The sequence below is a fragment of the Odocoileus virginianus genome, chromosome 29, assembly GCF_023699985.2.
Source record: "Odocoileus virginianus isolate 20LAN1187 ecotype Illinois chromosome 29, Ovbor_1.2, whole genome shotgun sequence".
In the NCBI taxonomy this organism is placed as follows: domain Eukaryota; kingdom Metazoa; phylum Chordata; class Mammalia; order Artiodactyla; family Cervidae; genus Odocoileus; species Odocoileus virginianus.
This window is the reverse complement of record NC_069702.1, coordinates 29,513,153-29,538,421: the sequence shown is the minus strand read 5'-3', so window position 1 is coordinate 29,538,421 and position 25,269 is coordinate 29,513,153. Positions and strand designations below refer to the sequence as shown.

Genomic DNA, 25,269 nt, shown 5'->3' with positions numbered 1-25,269 from the left:
AGCCCCCCTGTATCAGGAGCACAGAGTCTTAGCCACTGGACCACCAGGGAATTCCCGTATTAGAGGATAGTTGATGAACAATGTTGTGTTAGTTTCAGGGGTACAGCAGAGTGAGTCAGTTATACGTATACGTGTATCTGTTGTTTTTCAAATTCTTTTCCCATTTAGATGATGACAGAATATTGAGCAGAGCTCCCTGTGCTGCATAGTAGGTCCTTGTTGATTATCTGCTATAAATATGGGAGTGTGTACATGTCAATCCCAAACCCCCAGTCTAACCCTCTCCCCACCCATCCTCCCTCGGTACCTATTATTGACATATTATGTTAGTTTCAGGTACACATCTTGATAATTCAATATTTGTACACATTGCTTTTTTTTAAAACTGAAGGATAGAGAATGAATTCACATTCCTGAATAGTCTGAGTATCCAAAGCTCATGTACTTGATCACGGTATGCTCCCTCACCAAAGCCTTAAAGAAACCAGTTTGAAGAGAGGGCAGTAAAAAAAAGTCCTGGGTGGGAAAAAAAGTTGCAGAGGAAAGGTGATAAAGAAAGCAGCTTTTCAGAATGAAAGAATAGCATTGGCCTCAAAACACATTCACTAGAATGTATTTTGTCTCACATCTTTTCCCTTTGTGACCTTTTAAAGTTTATTTATTTTTAATTGGAGGATAATTGCTTTACGATATTGTGTTGGTTTCTGCCATACGTCAACATGAATCAGCCACAGGTATACATATGGCCCCTCCCACTTCAGCCTCCCTCCCACCTCCAGAAGCTAAGAGAACATATTTTTCTAGTGCAGGTCATAGGTAGTAAAAAGTCTAGGTGGATGATGATAAGAGTTTAGCCTTATTAACTGGATGAAATGATGATAACTCCTTGTCAGCTAATATTTTCGAAAATTCCTGAAATAATTAAAACAAGTTGCATAAAAGACATGCGGCTTCTCTATCATTGCACAGGCAACTGGTAGCCATCATAAGTAAAAGTAGAATCCCATTTTAATGAACTTTGCAGAACATCACAGCAGTCACATTTCTATGCATATCTTATTAACATTATAATGTCTTCTACGGAGCAAAGTAGCTCAAGTATGAGCTTTTAAATTTATGCTGGGAATAATTTAGTAGTATACCAAAGCATTAAAGAATCAATTTGAAATTATGTGAAAAGAAATGCTTTTAGATTTACAAAAGCAGTGGTGCTTGAGAGGGTACGTATCAATATGGTCATGCCCTCCACTGTAGCTATTTGAATAATTGTGCAAAGTTAATTCTTCCTAAAACAGATCAGGAATCAGGTGCTGCTGGGCCAATATCATACTCTTTGCAAATTAACATCTTAAGTGTGTGGTTCTAGACTTGCTGTATACGGAGTGGACATAAAACTCTGCATGCGTCGGGAGAGTGGCGTGAATGGTGGGGCAGAGGTGGGAAGTTTTGAAACCTCACAATCCATAAGGAAAGGAGATTGGAAGACTGCGACAAGTGGCGCACAGGAAGCAGAAGAAATTAATTGGTTCAGCGTGTTGCCTTTTAAAATGAGGTTCCTCTCTCTAACCTTACAATCTTTTTAGGGACTCTCCACAGACATTTATCTGCTTCCCCTGCCTTTTTTTATGAACTTAGGAGATATAGTCACCGGATGTGAAGGCTTGGTAAAACTCTGACCCCTCTCTTCTTCCTTCCTCAAGGCTCAGGAGATACCCCAGCGTACCCTTCGTTCAGATCACCTTTTTACTTTCCTCTGCCTTAGTCCCTTGAACATTGATCCTTACTGACTTTTATTTCATGCGATGATAGGTTTTTATTTATATTAGAGTATAATTGCTTTACAGTGTTGTGTTTCTGCTGTAGAACAGCGTGAATCAGCTATGTGTCTACATATATCCCCTTCCTCTTTTTCTTTCTTCCCCCAGAACTCTCAAAGGCAGAATCACTTATGCAAATGGTGATAATGGCTGCCATGTACTGACTGACTGCTTTGTGCAAAGTGCCATGCTGAGCATTTCACTTATATTGTTTCATCTAACTCTGAAGTAGTTAATAGGAGTATCCCCATTTTGTCAGTGAAGAAACAGGCGCCGAAAGAAATACTTTGCCAAGGTTACTCAGCTTCTAAGCGGTGGACCTGGGATTCATTGTGGGCATTCTGACTTAAGTCCACGTGCTCTCAGCCTCCTTCACCATCTCCCATAACTGGAATCACCTTCTAAACTGGAGGCTTCTCCTTAGGCAGCAGTAGCCCTCAAGTTTCTTGTTCTGCCCAGCAAAGCCCTATTTGCTAAAAAAAAAAAAAAAAATGTGAAATTCAAAGATACCAGTGTGATAGAAAAAACAGTTATATATATAAGTAGCACTGAATTAGCCACATGTGTGACAGGGACTTCAGAATTCCTTAAACACCCATAATTTTCTCTTTCTTGTCTATTACCTCTGTTCTTTCTTCATATCCATAGTGACTAGCACATAATACCTTATGCATTGTACGGCATCATCCACTCAGTGGACATGAGTTTGAGCAAACTCCAGGAGACAGTGAAGGACAAGGAAGCCTGGCATGCTGCAGTGCTTGTGGTCGCAGAGTCAGCACAACTGAGGGACTGAACAGCAGTACTTGTTAAATGATTGAATTTGTTATGTATAAATGAATAAAGCCTGTGTTAGAATCAAGTATCTTTGGGGGCATAAATATAGCTTGATTTTCTAGAACTTGGGGTTTTCATGGTTGAAGTGAAACAGGAGGGTGGAAATATACCATTGCAAAAATATAGACTACTTTAAAGTTTCATATCTATACCAACAAATATCTACTAAGAGTCTGGTATTGGGAAGGTACCATTTTAAGCAAGTGTGTAATGGTGTGCAAAACAGGCCAAGTTCTTATGGAGCCTGTGGTCCTCATGAAGCTACTTATTTATTTCCTTTTTAATACCTGAATAAATTAAAACAGGAGAAAGATAAATTTCTCAAGATGGCCTACTAAGCAGTTGGTAGCTTTACATCTGTCAATTATTACCTCCTGTCACTTAGCCCTGAAATCCACTTTAGTTATTAAGGCAGGAGTTATTTTTGTCTTATGTTGGTTAATTTTAACAAGAAAAATGTGCATTGTAATACTACTCCTGGTGGTGTTTGACAGTCATAGTCTGGCAGTCATGACTCGGCTTCTCAGGTATACTCATTGTATATATCATCCTTGGTTAATATCTAACCAAGTAGTACTGAGCTTGCCAAATGTATAAACCTAAACTTGGAGCAATCTCAACATTAGCAGTAGATATAACGGAGCTTTGTCTGGGAGAGGGAAGGAAGTGGAGGGTGGGAGCATGTGACAAAGTCATGATCATTCAACTGGATAATCTTATAATTTAGCAGAAACATCTAGGCTTTCCCACGTGTCATCATGATGATAATTCATCGAGGAAACACTTTTGTGCTAACAGCAACGAAGTGAAATTTGAGGGAGGGTAAGACTTTTCTTCTTAAATTGTAAAACCATGACCTAGGAAGCCTTGGGAAACAGAACTTGTGATCTTTACAAACTGATTTAGTTGCACCAGTTGACTAATTTTAAGAAGCACTATTGTGTATAAAATAGGAACTCCGTAATAGGAGGAGTCAGCCAACTATAAAAGAAATAAGTGAAGTGGTCCCTTACCTTCAAAGTTGTTGGAGAAGAATTGGCATACCTACCAGAAATCTATTTCTGAAAAGCATCTAAATAATCTCTTTAAAAATGAAAACTTATTAGAAATAAGCCAAATGCTCACCAGCATGAAAACGGATAAAAAATTGTTTATATATAGAATGGACTATTTGGAGAAGGCAATGGCAAAGTCGGACACGACTGAGCGACTTCACTTCACTTTCACTTTTCACTTTCATGCACTGGAGAAGGAAATGGCAGCCCACTCCAGTGTTCTTGCCTGGAGAATCCCAGGGACGGGGGAGCCTGGTGGGCTGCCGTCTATGGGGTCGCACAGAGTCGGACACGACTGAAGTGACTTAGCAGCATGGACTATTACCTTGTAATCAGCAGCCCGAAAGGTAAAGCACAGCTACACACTGCAGTATGGATACATCTTAGAAAATGCAGTTTTGAGTGAAAGTGTGTTAGTCGCTTAGTCGTGTCCAACTCTTTGCAACCCCATGGACTGTAGCCCGCCAGGCTCCTCTGTCCATGGAATTCTCCAGGCAAGAATACTGGAGTGGGTTGCCATTCCCTCTCCAGGGGGTCTTTCTGACCCAAGGATAAAACCCTGTTCTCTGACACTGCAGGCAGATTCTTTATGGTCTGAGCCACCAGAGAAATCTTAGAAAATGCAATATTGAGTGAAAGACTTAGATTATATATAGTATGAAGCCCTTTTTTGCTGAAGTTAAAAAACTGAAGCTGAAATACTACTGGAAAGAAAGTGTTAGTCACTCAGTCATGTCCAACTCTTTGTGACCCCATAGGCTGTATAGCCTGCCAGGCTCCTCTGTCCATGGAATTCTCCAGTCCAGAATACTGGAGTGGGTAGCCATTCCCTTCTCCAGGGGATCTCCCTGACCCAGGGGTCGAACCCAGGTCTCCCACATTACAGGCAGATTCTTTACCATTTGAGCTACCTGGGAACTCCAAGATATTGTTAAGGCATCCATTATTTGTAAGAATAGTTTTAAAATAAGTTAATGGTTTACACAAAATTCAGAAGTAGTTGCCTCAAAAGGGGAGGCAGAAATTCAGAAGAGAGAAGTGAAAGTCGCTCAGTTGTGTCTAGGCCAGAATACTTGAGTGGATAGCCTTTCCCTTCTCCAGGGGATCTTCCCAACCCAGGGATCAAACCCAGGTCATTGCAGGTGGATGCTTTACCAGCTGAGCTACAAGGGAAGCCCAAGAATACTGGAGTAGGTAACCTATTCCTTCTCTAGCGGGAACCAGGGTCTTCTGCATTGCAGGCGGATTCTTTAACAACTGAGCAATCAGGGAAGTTACCAGAAGAAAGAAGGCAGGTATAAATGTAAGACACTGGTCTATTTCTCCAGCTAAGCAATGGTTTCATGGATATTATTTTTTTTTAAGACTTAAAATTATACATTGAAGTTTCTTATTTAAAGATGTTCTGAAATGAGTCATTTTAGAAAATAGCTCCCTCCTTCATTTATCTTCTCACACTTCTGAATGTATCAGGTATTCTTAACATGTTCACCTAGGTAAGTAAATGTGGCAGAAACTTGGCAAGGTGGTTTTTTTCAGCTCTCAGAGAGGTGGTACAGTAAGCAAGTGACATCCTTCACAATAGTCAGGAAGAATTTGGTTGACCTTTTGCCAGCACAAGCAGAAAGATCCGAACTGGATTCGTAGCTTCTCAAAAAATGCCCGCTTGTGAGTTCCCTGGTGGTCAAGTGGTTATAACTTGGTACTTTCACTCCTGGGGCCTGGGTTCAATTCCTGATCCTCGAAGTCACAGAAGATTTCACACGAAATCACAAGATCCTCGAGATCTCACAAGCCACGCTCCATGGCCAAAAAAAAAGGAAAGAAAAAAGGTCCACTTGTTAAAAACCTAAACTAGCCATATCAGGGTGACTAAGTAGAATATATAGTTTGTGAAACATTAAGGTGTAAAGTATGAAAGCTGGTAACATTTTTCTCTTCCTCAGATCTTCACTTTGTTGAAATTGGTGTTTAGGAAATTTCGAGAGTACCTTGCCTGTGTTACTTTGTCTTTGCTTCTGTTTTATTTCCTTTTATTTTCCCTGTGATCCTTGGGGTGAAGTGCTGAAGTTGCAAAGTACAGAAGAAAACATGGACTTTAGGGGCATTCTAGAAGCAGCTGGAAATCCCAGATCTGCCACTTGTTAATTGTGTGATCTTGGACCAGTTAGGTGGCTCAGCTTGGCTTCCTTGAATGTAAAGAAGGAATATCAATATCTACTTTGCAGGAGTCTTGTGAGGACTTACTATAATATTTATGTATGAAGCACCTAACAGAAATAAGAAATCCAATAAACGATAGTCCCTTAAGTAGTAATAATTTTTCCACATTATATAACAGGGACCCTGAGCATGACAAATCAGTCTTTGTCTTAGGAGCTGAGTAAATATACTTTAAAGGAATGTAACTACTAACTTCGAAAACTGAATCTCATTTGCTTTCAGTCATAATATGGAAAATTTGAGCTGTGTAAGCAGCTAGAACATAGGTATTATTCAGATCATTATCTTGAATTTTAACTTTACATAGTCTTGTTAATTCTGTTTTACAGCCACAGACTGTACCCCAGCCCCTCCCGACTATTTTACAAATATATGCTGTTATTCACAAGTGCACTCACATGAGGAAATAGGCCAATACAGCTTATAAGTACTATGTTTATGAGAAAAAAGGTCAAAGTTTGTTATCTTGCCAATGACTTAGTATTGCCTTTATGTTCTAAGCTAATATGTTTACATAGGAAAGACCCAAATGTGAAAACATGACTAAGCAATAATTAAAATTACTTTTATTTATTGGAGAAGGAAATGGCAACCCAGTCCAGTATTCTTACCTGGAGAATCCCATGGACTGGGGAGCCTGGCCTGGCAGGCTACGGTCCATGGGGTGGCAAAGGGTTCAACACAACTGAGCATAGTTCTCTATAAATTGTGCTGCTTTTCATAGTAAATGTATTGCTTATGAACAATGAGCAACTGTCATGTTGAAGACTCAGAAGTGTTTACCTGCAAACAGGTATAACTTGGTAGAAGGACAGGTTTTCCTGCCCACCCACAGTTCTTATTTCTGAAATAAGTGTTAACACCTCCTCAAACTGGGACATAGAGGAAACTCAAGGGTAACCAGCATGGACAGATTTTTCTTTCCTGGGCAAAAGTTTTAGTTGCTTTGGACTTCACTCCCTGCGTCCTCCACCTGAAGAGAAGGACCTTGGAAGGAATGTTAACCAAGCTACTCTGCTTGTTGACATAGATGTTCTTCTTGTGCTGCTATATTGTAATCAGTCCAAATCTCCTGTTCAGGGTTAAATACATGCTTTATTGTTTGATTGATGGGAAGATTGTCTGTCACTGTTTGTGACCTGCTGGATTCATATATTGGTGCAGTGTTTAGTCACTCAGTCATGTCTGACTTTTTGCGACCCTATGGACTGTAGGCTCCTCTGTCCATGGGACTCTCCAGGCAAGAATACTGGAATGGGTTGCCATTTCCTCTTCCAGGGGATCTTCCCCACCCAGGGATCGAACCCATGTCTCTTAGGTCTCCTGTATTGGCAGGTGGGTTTTTTTACCTGCTGGTACCACCTGGGAAGCCCAACACAAGCAATCCCAGATGATTCAGATTAATTCATATATTCACTGTTCTATGTTGCTATGCTGGAGAAGGACTAGAATGTTATGTGGCAGATAAAGAATTCCATGCACCTTTAATCATTGATGAGAATGGAGTCCATGAGCTGGTGAAGAATGGTTTATGAGCCAGATACTAAATAAGTTCTGCCACAGTAAGAGTAGCTTTTATTTTTGATAGACTGACTGGGAACCTACAGGACCTCTCCTGGAATACTCATGTTTGAATATACACAGGCTTTCGTTTTGCTTGTTCAATTCTTGTAACTCCTACATATTTCATAAGATCCAGGTGACTGAACTTCAGAAAGCATTTTTATGATTCACAGCTGATGGAAGGTATTATTTATATTTTTAGTTGTATTTTTTTCCAAGCTAAGGAAAACATTGACCATCTTGGATATTTCTTACAACTTAAGTATAGTCATGGTGTTCAACATCACTTTACTTGGAAGCATTTGTTTTGAAGTTGTACATAGTAATAATATGTCATTGTACATGTCAAAAGTTTTCTATGGTACTAAAAGTTTGTTTTTTTAAGAATGTATCAGTGACCTAGAATCTTGATGTCATATGTACAGATAGCCAGGGCTGTTTGATATTGTAGTTCCTGGAACTATTCAGTGTAACTTTGAAGATTTTCAGTTCAGTTAAGTCACTGAGTCGTGTCTGACTCTTTGCAACCCCATGAACTGCAGCACACCAGGCCTCCCTGTCCACCACCAACTCCTGGAGTTTACCCAAATTCATGTCCGTTAAATCAGTGATGCCATCTAACCATCTCATCCTCTGTCATCCCCTTCTCCTCCTGCCCCCAGTCCCTCCCAGCATCAGGGTCTTTTCAAGTAAGTCAGCTCTTCACATCAGGTGGCCAAAGTATTAGAATTTCAGCTTCAAAATCAGTCCTTCCAATGAACACCCAGGACTGATCTCCTTTAGGATGGACTGGTTGGATCTCCTTGCAGTCCAAGGGACTCTCAAGAGTCTTCTCCAACACCACAGTTCAAAAGCATTAATTCTTTGGTGCTCAGCTTCCTTTATAGACCAACTCTCACATCCGTACATGACTACTGGAAAAACCATAGGCTTTACTAGACTGACCTTTGTTGACAAAGTAATGTCTCTGTTTTTTAACATGCTGTCTAGGTTGGTCATAACTTTCCTTCCAAGAAGTAAGCATCTTTTAATTCCATGGCTGCAATCACCATCTGCAGTGATTTTGGAGCCCCCCAAAATAAAGTCAGCCACTGTTTCTACTGTTTCCCCATCTATTTGCCATGAAGTGATGGGACCAGATGCCATGATCTTTGTTTTCTGAATGTTGAGCTTTAAGCCAACTTTTTCACTCTCCTCTTTTCACTTTCATCAAGAGGCTCTTTAGTTCTTCTTCACTTTCTGCCATAAGGGTGGTGTCATCTGCATATCTGAGGTTATTGATATTTCTCCTGGCAATCTTGATCCCAGCTTGTGCTTTATCCAGCCCAGCGTTTCTCATGATGTACTCTGCATATAAGCTGAATAAGCAGGGTGACAATATATAGCCTTGAAGCACTCCTTTTCCTATTTGGAACCAGTCTGTTGTTCCATGTGCAGTTCTAACTGTTGCTTCCTGACCTGCATACAGGTTTCTCAGGAGGCAGGTCAGGTGGTCTGGTATTCCCATCTCGTGAAGAATTTTCCACAGTTTATTGTGATCCACACAGTCAAAGGCTTTGGCATAGTCAATAAAGCAGGAATAGATGTTTTTCTGGACTCTCTTGCTTTTTTGATGATCCAGCGAATGTTGGCAATTTGATCTCTGGTTCCTCTGCCTTTTCTAAAACCAGCTTGAACATCTGGAAGTTCATGGTTCATGTATTGCTGAAGCCTGGCTTGGGGAATTTTGGGCATTACTTTACTAGTGTGTGAGATGAGTCCAATTGTGCGGTAGTTTGAGCGTTCTTTGGTGTTGCCTTTCTTTGGAATTGGATTTAAGATTTTAATGACTCCTTAACTATATTTTAAAGTGTTGCATGGCTTAAAGTTCAAACTATAAACTATCTCCCTGTAAGTTTTAATATATAAAGATGGAAATGTGTCTGACTTGAAAGGAATTGTACTGTAATCAAATGTGAATGTGTTAAATGGAGGCTTATATTCTGTATTTGGAAATGTAAGTTTAGTCGCTGAGTTGTGTCTAATTTTTTGAGACTCCGTGGACTGCAGCATGCCAGGCTCTGCTGTCTTCTACTATCTCCTGGAGTTTGCTGAAATTCATGTCCATTGAGTCAGTAATGCTATCTAACCATTTCATCCTCGGCCGACCCCTTCTCCATTTGCCTTCAGTCTTGCCCAGCATCAGGGTCTTTCCCAGTGAGTTGGCTCTTTGCATCAGGTGGCCAAAGTATTGGAGCTTCAGCTTCAACATCAATCCTTCCAATGAATATTCAGGGTTGATTTCCTTTTGGATTGACTGGTTTGATCTCCTTGCAGTCCAAGGGACTCTCAAGAGTCTTCCAACACCGCAATTTGTTGGTGCTCAGCCTTCTTTATGGTTCAACTCTCACATCTACAGATGTGAAATACATGACTACTGGGAAAACCATAGCTTTGACTATCTGGACTTTTGTCAGCAAAGTGATGTCTCTGCTTTTTAAACAGCTATCTAGGTTTGTTACTTGTAGCTCAGCTGGTAAAGTATCCGCCTGTAATGCGGGAGACCTGGGTTCGATCCCTGTGCTGGGAAGATCCCCTGGAGAAGGGAAAAGCTACCCACTCCAGTATTCTGGCCTGGAGGATTCCATGGACTATACAGAGTCGGATGCAACTTTCACTTTCACAGATTTGTCATAGCTTTCCTTTCCTAGGAGCAAGGGTCTTTTAATTTCATGGCTGTAGTTTGCTTCCTTGAAAAAGTGATCTTAAAAAAAAAAAAAAAGAAGTGTTCTGATCTTACTGCTCCATGCTGAGTGCCTGGCATGTGGAGTACTCTTACTGAATATTTACTGAATGAATGAAGGAATAGGTCTGGTCCAGATGTAGGGGTAATGTTGGAAGAGATTTAAACAGAAAAGAATAAACCTACCTGGAATATTTTGTTTTCCTTATAACTTGTTGATTTTCTTCCTGATTATAAATAAGTATATATATATATGCATTCTTACATTTTCCCAGTTTGCCTTCCCTCTAACAGTGTGAAAATGCCTGTTTACCTACAGAATCTGGTTGTTAGTATTTTTTCCTTTGAGCTCAATCTCAAATTAGGGTGGAGGCATTTACGAATTTTTTTGTATTTGCTGTAAACACTTTATTCCAATACGGCTTTCCTTTTCATTTACTTTTTAAAGAATTTTTGTTGTTGTTGAAGTATAGTTGAATTGTAATGTTGTGTTACTTTCACATATACAACAAAGTGGTTCAGTTATTTATATATATGTAACACTTATTTTAATAATACTCAAGAAGAAATTTTTCTTTCAGTTCTTAGATATCCCTCTCATAAGAAATCCTAGAACAGAATAATCATAAGGAATCCTAGAACAGAATAAATCATCTTGGGATGTATTTCTTGAAGTTTTATGTTCCTCCTTAAAACCAAACCCTTCAGCAAAAGAAAAAAAAATTGTTTTCAACCACCCAAAACATTTTCAAAGAAAATCTCTGTCATCCCTTATCTCTTTTTTTATGTAGCTCAGAAAACAAGTACCTAAGTTTTCACTTCCAAGGCATAAAGGCCTCATTGAATAATATAGATATGTAGACGGGTAAGCTGATTGATTGGTTTAAGATAATATGATAGGACTTCCCTAGTGTTCCAGTGGTTAGAACTCCAAACATCCAATGCACGGGGCACAGGATCAATCCCTGGTCAGGGAGCTAAGACCCTACACGCCTTGTGGTGTGGCCAAAAGATAGAAAAATAAAATATGCAAAATAGAATATGATAATATGCACCTAGGATGTTCCAGGGTGGGAGAAATTTTAAGATATAGCATAGTTTTATCCTCTTATTAGAAACAATCTAATGTAGAAGCTTGGTGAATATAGCAGTGTCAGAAGTGAAGGAGGGACTGCCATAAATCAGGAAGGATTTAACTTCTAGGTTTTTTTTCTTGCACTTCTGTCCAATCTGAAAAATTAAGTCTTTGTACTTTGGAGAAGGAAATTATGAATGTCTGAAAGTATATTTAAATAAAAAATCTGCTTTATTTTTTCTTAAAACACCACCTTTAGCAGAGCAAAGAATTTTGATAGCTAAGTATATAAGGATAAAAGAAGTGAATTATATGCTTGTTAAATTAACCTACCTACCTCTTTTACCATTTTTGCTGTGCAGTGTTACCCAGTATTAATTGTCCTGTTACCCAGCCCTTTTATCTTACAGCAAGGGGAATTGATGAGAATAGGTGCATTGTGTTATGTCTGATCACAGTTTGACTAGCACAGTCTGGAAGTGGGTTGTGCACGATGAGAGCAGGCAGCCTAATTGCTCCCCCTGCATCAGCAGCATCTATAAAGCATCCTGGGAATTGCTCGCCCTACGTTCAGAGCAGCTGGTCACATGAGCCTGAATTTTCAGTTCAGTTCATTAGTCAGCCATTTTGGTCAACACCCTGCTTACTGCGCACGACCAATCCTATTAGAACTCAGCATCCCGGCTCCTCTGAGCAGATCCTGGAAGTGATTTCTGCAATTCAGGATTTTTTTTTAAAGCTAAACAGAAAATATTGGTTTATTTTTTGTTCATTTTTTTCTTTTGTATTTTTTTTTCTGTAAAAAGAAGGAGGATTTTTCACTTACTCATACAGAGGCCAGTTTTTTTAAAGTCAACTAAGGTATCATCGACTGTGCAGGATTTCAAGCCTCTGCCTCAGCTGAAAAAGAAGGGGGTAGGGAAGGGAAGATAACAGGAGAGAAGCTGGAAGAAGACAAGCATCATCTTATGTTGCTATGTGGTAGGAACTGCCTCTGAGAAAAGATAGCATAGAATTGTTTATCTTAAACAGTTGGTGCTTAAAGCATAGGTATTTTTCCATCTTTTTTTTTTTTAACCCTCCCCCACCTCTTTTCTTGAGAGCTTTGTTACAGAGCTTCGGATTTGGGGGTTTCTGTTGAGGAGGGTTTTTATTTATTTTTGTTTGGGGTGTGTGTGTGTGTGTGTGTGTGTGTGTGTTGTGGTCCCAGCTGAGTCATCATGTCTGCTCTGACGCCTCCAACCGACATGCCAACCCCCACCACTGACAAGATCACACAGGCTGCCATGGAGACCATCTACCTTTGCAAATTCCGAGTGTCCATGGATGGAGAATGGCTCTGCCTGCGAGAGCTGGATGACATCTCACTTACACCTGACCCAGAGCCTACCCATGAAGGTATGGTCAGAACCCGTCCTCCAGTGTCTCACCAGCATCCTCATTGTTAATCGGGCTGGGAGGGTCAGGGAGAGGCAGGAGGAACCCATACTCTAAACTAGCTAATGGTCCTGAAAACCTTTCATCCTTAAACCTACTACCAGCTCCCCTTCTCTACTTTACTGGGGGAAAATATTTTTTCCCTGCCCTCTGAGGTATCCTTTCAAAAGATGCTGGTGCTTGCTTAGAGTTCTTTGTCTTGAAGGCTCTAAAGAACATTTGAGATCACTTATCACATCTGATCCTAGTCAACCAATGGAAAAGCTATTAATTCTGATTAGATGCTAACATATTATAGAAATTATAGTTATTTTTAATAGAGTAAGGTAAAATAGCATGACTAATTAATTATAGGAGCGTAAGTGATATAGTTGAAACACTCACAAAGGGTATCATATCATTAGTATATAATGTTAAACAGGCTGTGATATCTAGAAAATACATGGTCAAACATTCTTTCTTTAAAATAATATAGATTGTAAGGTTAGATGAGAAAGCAGTTTTATGTTCAGTGCTTATTTAATGAATGTGGTCTCAAAAAAGCATAATACCTTAAAAGGTTAAGCGTTACTGATAAGGTAATTCCTACCCATGGAACCAATTGGCCATTGCTTTTTATAAGTTGTTTGTGGTAACTATTGGCCTATGTGAAATCTCTACTGTTAGTCCCTTTGAGACCTTTGTAGTCTCTTGACTTGTGACTTTCTCCCAGAACCTTTTCTAAATTCTGAGAGGCTTTGATCTTCTACCCCTAAATTTTGTGAACTTAATACCATAAGGAAGAAAATTAGTTTGAATCAAATTGTTTTGTACTTTTGTGTACTGGCCTCTTAGCTAGTGTTTGTTCTCAACCCTTAAAATAATGAAGAAATAAATGCTCGCCTATGAGAATACATTTTACATACAGTCTGCCCAGTGTTTAGGCATACTGCAGGACAGAGGGTACAAGGTGAATTGCACCTGGCTTTTGGGTTAGAAAAAGTGATTCCTTGTCCTTGACCAAGCATTGTAATCTTATCATGACTCAGATTTCACTCTGTGTGTCTGAAAAGGATTTTATTTTCCCAGTTAGCCGCTTTTAGAGAGGGTTAACTTCGAAGCACAAAGCAGTCATTTGGGTGTGTCTTTAAGGGCAATGTTTAAGTAGTTTGTAAGGCCCTTTGCACCCTTGACAATTGGTTTGTCTGTTGGACAGCTTCCTTTGGCTCTGAGTTTCAGAATGTGCTGCAGGGCGGTCTGGAGACATCAGCTGGAAGCACATACAATGCCGGTACTGTTTAGAACAGCTTCCCGAGCTTGAAAAATCTTTAGGGAAGAAAAGTACATTTTGAGAATGCTACCAAGAAGTTTTTTCAGCGGATGCCTCAGTCTGCATATTTTGTTTTTAAAAATATTTATTTTGAAAGTCATACAATATCATATACTCACTTAATTATAAATTTTATGTGTCATTGTCTCTAATTTTGAACAAATTTAATCACTTGAATGGGCTTCCCAGGTGGCTCAGTGGTGAATCTGCCTGCCAATGCAAGAGACACAGGTTCAGTCTCTGGGTCAGGAAGATCCCCTGGAGAAGGAAATGGCAACCCACTCCTGTATCCTTGCCTGGGAAAGCCCGTGGACAGAGGAGCTTGGTGGGGTACAGTCTTGTGGGGATCAGGAAGAGTTGGACTCTACTTAGCCACTGAACAACAGCAACAATCGTTTGCATACCTATTTGTTTTCTGAGCAAGATTCCTGTGAGTAAGCAAAAGTGAGCTGCTTGGTTCATGTAAGCATTTGTAGTGCTGCTGTCTGAATTCTCTGTGCAGAAATCTGTGATGGAAACCGTATGAGGGCTGCTACCTAAGCTCAAGTGACACATCCTTGGCTTAGGGGAAACAGACAATAGAGAGTTTCCAACACCTTAGAATCAACTGGAGAAGGGATGGAGGAAAATAGAGAAAGGCTGGCAATGAATTTTGGAATTCTGCCTTCAACTGGGTAAAAGAAGCAACAATTTCAAATTATTAGTACTAGAAGTGTTAAAAGAAAGTCCAGGCCCAAGAAAACATCCGTAGGTTCAGTGATCTAGGAAGCCAATAAACAAAAGACAGGGATTTTGTTTCCTTGCTGTACTGGCTAACTCTGGATGTCTAAACAGTCACTTAAACCCAAGAAATGTCTGCTTTAATATTAATGCTAGAGACAGTTGTTAAGTTTAATTTAGCTACTAACCTTTAAGTGGTGATTGCTGGACCAGTGATAACGGGAGCCCTGCTGTGTTGACAAAATGGAGCACTTGGTGCCCAGACACAGAGTGTTCACAGAACACTTCCCAGTTGATTCGCAGACAGAAGGAAGGACATCTGACTGTGCAAATTCTGCATTGGGACCCCTGACTCCCACAAGAGAAAATGGGCCAAAACGTCATGTATCTTCTTAAGACAATAATCTTGTTGTGGCCTCATTGGCAGAAGCTGTGTGGTTTCCAGCTTTTGTTTTCTGAAAACAGCTCTTGTTTTCAGTGCCCACAGTGTAGATCAGATCCAGAGTTTCAGCCCACCTTAACTCTTAAATCCATGGGAATAAAAACTCACTTCATTATTTCAGTACTTATTGGTGGTCAAGGAGATCAGCTGTCTCTCATTTCTTTTAGTACACTTTTGTAAAAACCTGGAACAAATTTCCAAGTCTTTGATTGTAAGAAGAGGGTTCAGGAAAGGCTTCATCCAGGAAGTGATGCTTGGACTAGGCTCCACCTTGTCTGATAACTGTAGGATCACAGGCAGATACTGTTGTGGGTGGGGACGGGAAGGGACATTTCAAGCAGCACACAGTGAGATGCTGGGCTGGGCTATAGTAAGTCGTTAGGAATGGTAGCCATGATAGTAGGTTAGGAGCATTAAGCAAGATATTTAATGTAAAGTACCCTATAAACATGAGTTATTTGTGTAATAGTTATTCATGAAGCAGTGGTTTGAGCTTCAACAGCTGCAAGCCCCATTGTTAAATCTCTTGCCTTTTTAGTATGTATTTCTAGTTTTGTTTGTTTTTGTATCTAACCTTCTGGAATAGTCTAAGCTAGTTGTTTGCCAGACAGACTAAAGGTGGTTAGTAGCTTAAATTCATATTTCAGCATTGTCCTTTCTTGGGCCTTTGCAAACAGGAAAATAATTGGTTAAAAATAAAACTCGGTTATCAAGAAATACTTGTTTTCCCATTAACTTTCTTTTAAAGAAGAGGAATCCGACATTGCAAAGTGAAATAGATCACTTTAGTACAGTAAAATAGACCATTTGGTTACAAAGATAACTCTTCAAAGATTTGAACTGTTTTTTGACTTAGAAAATACCTTTTCCAAATACAGTTAGTAAGAGGCAGACTATGAAGAAATGATACAGCAGCAGACACGTTAAGAAGAGAACCTCTGGTCAAGCCTTTGATTTTCAAGTTACAGAGAACTTTGGTTATAGAAAAGTGTGTGTGGTGACTGGCTTCAGACACACTGTTACTGCTTAAGTGTCCAGTTTTCCCCTGGCAGTCACATTTTGCTTTAGTGTTCATTTGGAGTATCTGGCACTTACACAGTAATGTATAAGGAGCTAGCTTGTATATAACACCTGTGATTGTAGTAATGATACTGTACTACATGTAAGGATCCTATACTACATGTGTTTGATCTGTCAGTTGATCAGAAATGTTTGAGCATCCCTTGACGCAAAATCCGGTTCTAGAGACTAAGAAATAATGGCCCTTGCCCTCAGTGAATTCACAGTCAAGGAAAAAAGATGAAACGATGTCAGAGGCTGCTGTAAACAAGTGTGAACTACTTAGTCGCTAAAGGACAATCACGTTCTGTAGGAACTGGACATGGAATTCTAACCCATAGAGACCATACTTCCCAAGGGACAGTATGGATGTAGATTTCAGATCAGGTTTTCCCATTTTGTAGGAAACAATCTGCTGATACAATAAGCATGGGGAAAAAAATCCCCTGAGGATGAAATAGAAAGTGTTTGTTTTTTGGTGACTACTGAAAGTGTCTGGTTCTGAGATAACTCCATTGACATTTACTAATGTATTTTTACTCATTAATATCATTGCACAAGAGTAAAACCCCATTCTGCTTGGGAACTGCATATGTTTTAATGAAAAAAGTGCAGGTCCCAGTGGGCATTTTGGCAGGGGAAGCCAAATGGCTGTTTACCAAGAAACTTCATAGCATCACCTCACTACAGTCTAGTACAGGGCTTCTAAACCTGGGAAGATGATCCAAAAAAATTATATATAAAATTTTTTATCTGTACTTTATTTTTCCTGGGTAAGAAAAAAACCTTAGGGACCATTAGAACCCCCAAAGAAAATCAATGTTTAGAAAAACATGCATTATTTTAATCATAAGATCAGACCCTCAGCCCTTCATTCAGCATACACTTAAGTATCCCACCTGTAATTTATGCTCCACGCTATGCTAGGTCCTGAGGCGTAGCGCAGTGCCCAAGTCTAATTCTCTGTATTTTCTGAGCTTATTGACAAGCAGGAGGTGGGGGTACTTCAACAAGTATTGATAAAATGGCTTCCCAGGTGGCTCAGCGTTAAAGAATCTGCCTGCAAACACAGGAGATGCGGGTTTGATTCCTGGGCTGGGAAGATCCCCTGGATGAGGAAATGGCAACCCACTCCAGTATTCTTGCCAGGAAAATTCCATGGGCAGAGGAGACTGAAGGGCTGTAGTCCACAGGGTCACAAAGAGTCGGACGTGCCTGAGCATCCATGCGGGAGCGCTATGGTACAGAACCAAACGTGTTTTATTAGGAAGTTCCATGGAAACTTTCCAGTTGAAGTAAGTAATGTTTGAACTAAGACCTAAAGGATGTGCAAGAGTTTATCTGGTTATAAACTGGAGGCAAGGGACGTTAGAGGTGGGGAATGGGGAGGAGAGAGCATTTGCAGAGACCCAGATACCAGAGCTGAAAGATTTACAGTCTCTCCAAATTTTCTTTCCAGTAAGTTTTCACTTCTTTGAGAAGAAATATAATAAAACTACATGCTCTACCAGGGACAAAATGTTAGGGTTAACGATGAAATAGTGTATTTTTTTCTTTTCTGGTTGTATATAATGTTTATATATGTATATTTATATATATATAGTATAACAAATATAATGTAAAATCTGAAGTGTTTTAACAGTGAATGAGTTCATTAGTGTGTGTGTTTATTTCCATACTTTAATAAAATTAGTATATATTAAATCATCATATAATATGTGAATTTTAATAGCCCTCTTGAATAAGACTTAAATAAGAATTTCTCCCAATTAACAGAAAAATAAAAACAATCATTACTCCTAATATTGAATACCAGTAACATGCAAGTTTGTGAATAGACTTTCTATTTTCACATATTTATGTGTGAACCTTCCCTTATATTTTTGATGATGAACATGTATTTTCTACTAAGAAAATTATAAACCATGTGAAGCTCATAGATTCTTAAATGAAACCACTTTAACTGAAGTTGATGAAAAATGAAGGCTTCAGTTATTTTAATAAGTAAACATGTTAATGATATCCAAAGTATCACTTAGCTGTATGTATATAAATGATCTTTTCTGCATTTGTGTGTGTGTGTGTGTGTGTGTGTGTATGAAATTATAGAAACTGGATTTAAGGCATCCAGCTATCATAGTTTTCTGTTATGATTAAACAAATAGTACTATATGTGTTAGGGCATAAAAGAGAGAGGTGCTCTTTTCCACCACAAGGACTTTATTTTATCTTCCCTTTTTATTTCCACAACTACCAGGAACTAACTATGTCATATTCAGATTCCCACACCTACTTTCAGCTTTTCTCCAAGCCATTTCTCTTCCTATTATACTGATTCATTCTTTATAAAATTGCCAAGTAAGTCTTCATGAAAATAAACTTTTCATTCTTGTACAAGAGTCTGTTTCAGACAGTCTTTATATTGAATGTAGAATATTCTTGAAAAAGTGACGGCAACAGTGACGTAGGAAAAGATGCTATCTTTTACTGAGCAGCTACTTTGTGCCAGGAACTGTTTCCTCTAAGTAATATATGTATGTATTACTTCATTTAATACGTACAAAATCCACGGAGCCTAGGTACTGTCATCCCCATTTCACAGATTGACAGAGATTCGGTAAGTGGTGGAACCAGGACTCATTCTGGCAGTCTGGATCCACCCTACATGCAGCTCTCCTATACCAGAATTCAGCAAGTGTAAGTCCAGCAATAGACCCGCATATAATAAGGGACGTCTTCTTCCCAGTCTCTGGTGACATATTTCCCCCGTATTTCCATCTGTTTTATACACAGTTGAACATGGCATTGGCCAGCTTGTGTCCAGGGAGCACCCAAATGTGGCCAGAAGCATGCTGTTTGGGGCATACTTGGCAATTGCCATCAGTTAAATTGGATACCTTAGCATTTTATCCACTTTTTTTTTCCCCCTTTCCATCCATTTGTATAAAGTCTGTGAAAATATTTATATGATTGTACAGATGCTGTCAAACAATAAAAATAATACACTGCTGAGACTGACCTGGTGGGCAGGTGGCACCTTTATGTGCTAAATTTTAAATGTTTCTCAAATGAATGTGCAAAGTGACATGGAAAGCTGTTTGTGGTAGCAGTAATGTTCATGATTATGAATTGTCAGAAACAATAACTGTGTTGAATCCTTATTTAGCCAACTATTCGCATGCCCTTCTTTTGGATAATTTTACTTATCAAATGTTATTTTCAAACTCCTTTTCAATACTTGCCTATTTCAACCAGGCTGTGATTCTGTACTTCACCGAAAAAAATGATTATTCTTGTTGTTAATACTATTTCTGCTTTAAATTCTTCTCACTGACATTAAATTAGAAACCAGAAAGGACCCCTGACTCCCTTCATCCATGAACCTTCTTTGACAAGTCCAGTATCCTTCATCTCCTGAATCGCTGGCTTCTGTCTCCATCACTTGATTGAATACACTTGAAATCATTCTCTGGTGATTTATTTTAGCCTATGTGACTCACACTTTTACAAACTTATACAGAAAGTTCTTTAGGGCAAAACTTTTGTACCCGTTAGAAGGCCTCATATTACTGGATATACTATTTATGGTAACTATCGATTATACTTCAGGTGAACTCAGTACCCATATGGCACTAGTGGTAAAGAATCCCCCTGCCAACGAAGGAGACCTAACAGACTCGGATTCCATCCTTGGATGGGGAAGATCCCCTGGAGGAGGAAATAGCAACCCACTAATATTTTCAGAGAATCCCATGGACAGAGGACTCTGGGAGGCTACAATCCATGGGGTTGAAAAGAGTCAGACACGACAGCATCTGAGCGCGCACACACAAATGCCCCGTAATCCCCAGAAAACGATCACTTTTAAAAGAAAAGACTGTTGTAATACCTTATCTTCCATTACACACAACTTATGATTTCTGGATATTTAAAATTTTTTTGAAATCACTTAGCTCATAATTCAGACTCACTGTATTTTATTTTGAAAATAGAAGTTTAGTATAACAAGTGATTTTTTTGTTGAACATATCTGTGAATAATATTCAGCACTGATGAAAATATAGGAAAATTCAGGTGCTAGTAGAATATTCGTTGGCATGGCCTTTTTGAAAATTGCTTTATCAGTGTGAATCAGGTGCCTCAAAAATTAAGTTCCAGTGGTTATACAAGACATTTATCCTAAGGAAATAATCAGAGATATGGGCAAAATATGCAAGTATATATAGTCATCACAGTATTATGATTTATAGTAGCAAAACTTTAAGTATAACTTAAATAACCTAACAGGAAAATTATTCAATAAATTGTAGAGTGTTAGTACCACAAACATTGATAATGGCATTGTGGAAGAATATTTAGTGGTCCAGGGTATTGTTTAGTAAGTTTTATTTGTTTGTTTTATTTTTTTAATTTATTTTTGGTTTTTTTTAAGACTTTTTTTTTTAATGTGGACAATTTATAAAGTCTTTTGAACTTGTTACAATATTGCTTCTGTTTTATGTTTTGGTTTTTTTTGCCATTCGGTATTTGGGATCTTAGATCCCTGATCAGGATTAGAACCCGCAACCACTGCATTAAAAGGCAAAGTCTTAACCGCTGTTCTGCCAGGGAAGTCCCTAAAGTATAGTAAGTTTTAAAAGCTGTCTCCCAAGCCACATATACAGTGTGATCACAAGTTGATTTAAATAAAGATACATGTGCACCCAAATGAAAGGAAATGTACCAAAAATGTAAAAAGTGGTTTTCTCTGGAGAGTGGAATGACAGGGGATTTTTATATTCTTCATACTTCTTTATGTGTTCCAAATATTCTTGTTATGGTTCAGTCACTTAGTTGTGTCTGACTCTTTGTTACCCCATGGATTGCCCCACTTCAGGTTTCCCTGTCCTTCACTATCTCCCAGAGCTTGCTCAAACTCATGTCCATTGAGTCAATGATGCCATCCAACCATCTCATCCTGTTGCCCCCTAATATCCTATAAGAGGATATATTACTGTAGTCAGGATACTGTGTTGGTTTTTTCTTTAAAGAAAAAAGCTTTATGAAAACTATAGTTGTGTACTCATCCGTCTACCTCAGAGTTAAGTATCTTCCATGACAGTTTCCCACATCCATGAACAGGAACCATAGCTCTTAAAGCAGGACTACTGCTTTGGATTCAAACTCCAGTATAATTTTTTAATATTGCTAGTTAGACATTTTGAGTTTTTCCAGGTAACAGGCCAAAAAACATTACTTTTTGGCATACTTTGTTTTCAAAGCTGACTATATGCTGCATACAGTGCATGAGTGGCCCACAGTGTCTAGACTTGGGTGCATTCACTACAGCATTTAATTTACTCCTATCCTATGCTCAGAAAACAAAACCTGAGTGGGTCAGTTCAGTTCAGTCGCTCAGTTGTGTCTGACTCTTTGTGACCCCATGGACTGCAGCATGCCAGGCTTCCCTATCCATCACCAACTCCCAGAACTTAGTCAAACTCATGTCCATTGAGTCGGTGATGCCATCCAACCATCTCATCCTCTGTCACCCCCTTCTTTTCCCACCTTCCATCTTTGCCAGCATTGGAGTCTTTTCCAATGAGTCAGTTCTTCGCATCAGGTGGCCAAAGTATTGGAGTTTCAGCTTCAGCATCAATCCTTCCGAAGAATATTCAGGATTTCCTTTAGGATTGACTGGTTTGATCTCCTTGTAGTCCAAGGGGCTCTCAAGAGTCTTCTCCAATGCTACAGTTCAAAAGCATCAATTCTTTGGTGCTCAGCTTTCTTTGTAGTCCAGCTCTCAAATCCACACATGACTACTGGAAAAACCATAGCTTTGGCTAGATGGACTTTTGTTGGCAAAGTAATGTCTGCTTTTTAATATGCTGCCTAGGTTGGTCATAGCTTTTCTTCCAAGGAACAAGGTGCATCTTTTAATTTGCTGCAGTGAGTAGGATTGTCTATTTTATAGAATTATGTTACTCTTCTTTCCTTTGGCATGCCTCCTTTTGTAATCTGCTCTCAGTGAGATTACTGGAACATTTGTTGCTACCAGCCGGTTAGCCTCAAATTTACATGGTCAGGTTCTCTGAGTTGTGATTACACGTGTACAGGGCAGTCTTTGTGAAATTCTCACAGTGAATAGATTATAGATTCTATTACCATCTCAGAAGCCTGCCAGACAAAGTGTTCTGAACAAGGTTCATTCCTTCTTGTTGCTCTGATCTGGGAATAGCCTGGCTAGTCTCCCTTGTACGGTAAGTTTTACCCACTTGCCTCTGGGCTTTTGTAGAATCCAGAATCTGGGAGAAACATCAGCAGGGCTCTCTTTGCACCCCAACCCGTAAATGAAGCAACAGAAGAGCTCCATGCTGCCTCTGAGCTGATGGTGACCTGCTCTCCCTAAAATTAGCTTTCTTCAGGTCTGTTTCAGTTTCTTCCCAGCTCCTTATTAGTCCTGTCACTGGCACCTGCTTTAGTGCACGGTCATTAATCACAGTGCGTTACTACCGTCTTTGTTCTATGTTGGTGAGCTTTTTCTGGACCTTTTTTGGGTGGAGCTTTTACTGTAATGTGCGCCTTTCTTTGTAGTTCCCATCATTAATAACTCTTCTGTGGCTCATCAGCTTCCAGTGCCAGAACATCCTGTGTCCTAAGGCAATCACAGACGTTATGTATCATTTTCTAGAGGCAAATACTATTCCAGATTACATAACTAGTACTCAGTGATGGAGCTCAGGAATTCAAGTGGTTGGATTCCTGGGCCTGGGCACCTGTGGGACCTGACTGGGGAGAGAGCGTGGCTGTCCTTTGAGAGAACCCACGGTATTCTCTGCTCTCCACTTGTCGTTTGGTCGCTCAGGAGTGTCTGACTCTTCTGCGACGCCTTGGACTGCAGCCCGCCAGGCTCCTCTGTCCATGGGATTTCCCAGGCAAGAATACTAGAGTGGGTTGCCATTTCCTTCTCCAGGGGATCTTCCCAACCCAGGGACTGAACCCTCATCTCCTTCATTGGCAGGCAGATTCTTTACAACTGAGCTACCAGGGAAGCCCACTCTTTACTTCTGGTTCTGTATTAATTGGGCTTTTTTTGGTTGTGCCCCTTTTGGGGAAGGTGGAGAGTATAATGGGGCACGATTTTCCATTGTGATTGTTCCAGCCCCCACCAGTCACTTGCATTGCTCAAAGCACTCTTGAGTACAGGGAAGTAAATATTAAATTCATTCCCTTGCAGTTTTTCCTGTTTGAACTTTGTCAGAGAACAAGTAGAAGAATTTGATGAGTTTAGAAATATGTGTAGAGGGACAGTGAACCAGACTTATTGTGAAATAGCCTCTAAGTAAATATTTTTCCCTATAATTAAAATTAAATCAGTGTACTAAAATTAAGGGGGTTCTTCTAGAAGATACATTTAGTATTACTATGTAATATTTTAGTAAAAACAACTTTATTTTTCTGGTTAAAAAATAATATATTCACATTTAAAAGGTCACAGAATACAGAAAAGTAAAAAATGTGAAACAGAATTCATCTACAGTTCTGGCACCTATCAATAACTACTAGTAAGATTTAGTAACCAGATTCTCTTTTTTAATATACACCCATGGAGTTCATTTACAAACTCACACAATTCTATACACATAAGTTATGTGTACACCTGTGTTGTGTGACCTGCCTTTTTTCTCTCCACATCAGTAGATGGAAATCTGTACCACCTCCTTTAACTCCTTAGTTGTTTGGATGTGCCATAATTTCTTTATTCTCTTATTACAAGCATTTAGGTTATTTCTAAATTAGGCTACCACAGACATTCTTGGTATATCATTGTGTTTATGTCTTGAACAATTTTCATTTTTAGAAGTAGAATTTCTGGATCAAATAGTAATGTATTTTAATTTTTTATACACATTTCCAAGCTGCCATAAACATTCAAAAAAATTTAATGCCATGGTATCATGAGTTTTCCCATTGACTGCCTCCTTGCAACTCATGTTTCTCTTTAACTGCTGTAGTTGGTTGTGGCTTCTCACACTGTATTAAAATCTGAACTCTCAAAGGAAACTGTGGTTTTTTAGGACAGTTGATTCAGTAGCTGTAAACTGCGTAATATTGTATCTGTTTGTTTTTCTGTTTTCTTTAAGCTAGTGGCAATGTCCTTTGCAGAAGGAAATGAGTTTTACTTCTGACTGTACACTGAGAAATTCCATGCTTCTGTAAGATTGCTAGCGTTTACTTTCTGGGGTAAAAAGGCTGCTGCAGCTTCTTTTTTCTTTCTACTAGCGCTGTAAAACTTCAGGGTATTTCTGAGATGTACTCTGTCTTATCTGAGAATATGTCCTGTTCTATGGGCAGCAGCTACCCAGTCCACAAAAGCACTTGATCTCTGACACTTCTTGTCACCGAATGTGTGGGATTTTTTTCCAATAGCAGCAATTCTTTAACAAGGGCAGGGTGTCCCACAGTTAACTGATTTCTAACTCTGTGCCCCTGGAGATAGCATCAGATCCCACAGTTCAAGGGCTCAGATCCTCAAGACTACTCCCTGACCCCCACCACACACAGCCTTTGGCTGCAAGTGGTAGGTCCCCAGGTTACCCACCATTCCTAGCTGACTGGGCTGCAAATCGGAGGTCCCCATGACCTTCTCTCTCTTGAATTCAGTTATTTGCTAAACAGCTTATAGAACTCAGGGACACCCTTGCTTATGTTGCCAGTTGATGAAAGGATATGTTGGAGGACACAAACGTACAGCCCGATGAAGAGACACGTAGAGTGAGGTCTGGAAGGCCCAGAGCACAGAGCTCCTGTCCCTTTCTAGTTGATGTACGCCACCCTCCTGGTTCACGAATGTGTTCACCATCCTGAAAGTTTTCGAACCCCATACTGTTGGGATTTTAAGGAGGCTTCCTCATATGGATAAGACCCGTTATTAACTCCATTTTCAGCCCCTCTTGTCTCTCCAGAGAAGTGGGGGTGGGGTGCTATAATTCCAAACTTTTAATTATGGGAACCAACTCCCATTTGAGAA

General features: G+C 39.5%; 1 protein-coding gene across 9 annotated transcripts in view; it reads left to right on the top strand.

The window, feature by feature from the left end:
- The window catches only part of RUFY3 (RUN and FYVE domain containing 3), an 88,361-nt gene that overhangs the window by 6,946 nt on the left and 56,146 nt on the right, over positions 1–25,269 (top strand). For 2 of the 9 annotated variants that reach the window (XM_020876415.2, XM_020876416.2), the window contains exon 1: positions 11,871–12,690. The exons of 3 other annotated variants lie outside the window; for them this stretch is intronic. In XM_020876415.2, coding sequence (XP_020732074.1) covers positions 12,513–12,690 — 178 coding nt within the window. In that variant the 5' untranslated portion in view covers positions 11,871–12,512. Of the gene's footprint in view, positions 1–11,867; positions 12,691–22,473; positions 22,499–25,269 lie in introns of those variants that run through there. 4 more of the 9 variants (XM_070458316.1, XM_070458317.1, XM_020876418.2 and 1 more) reach the window with 4 other exon arrangements.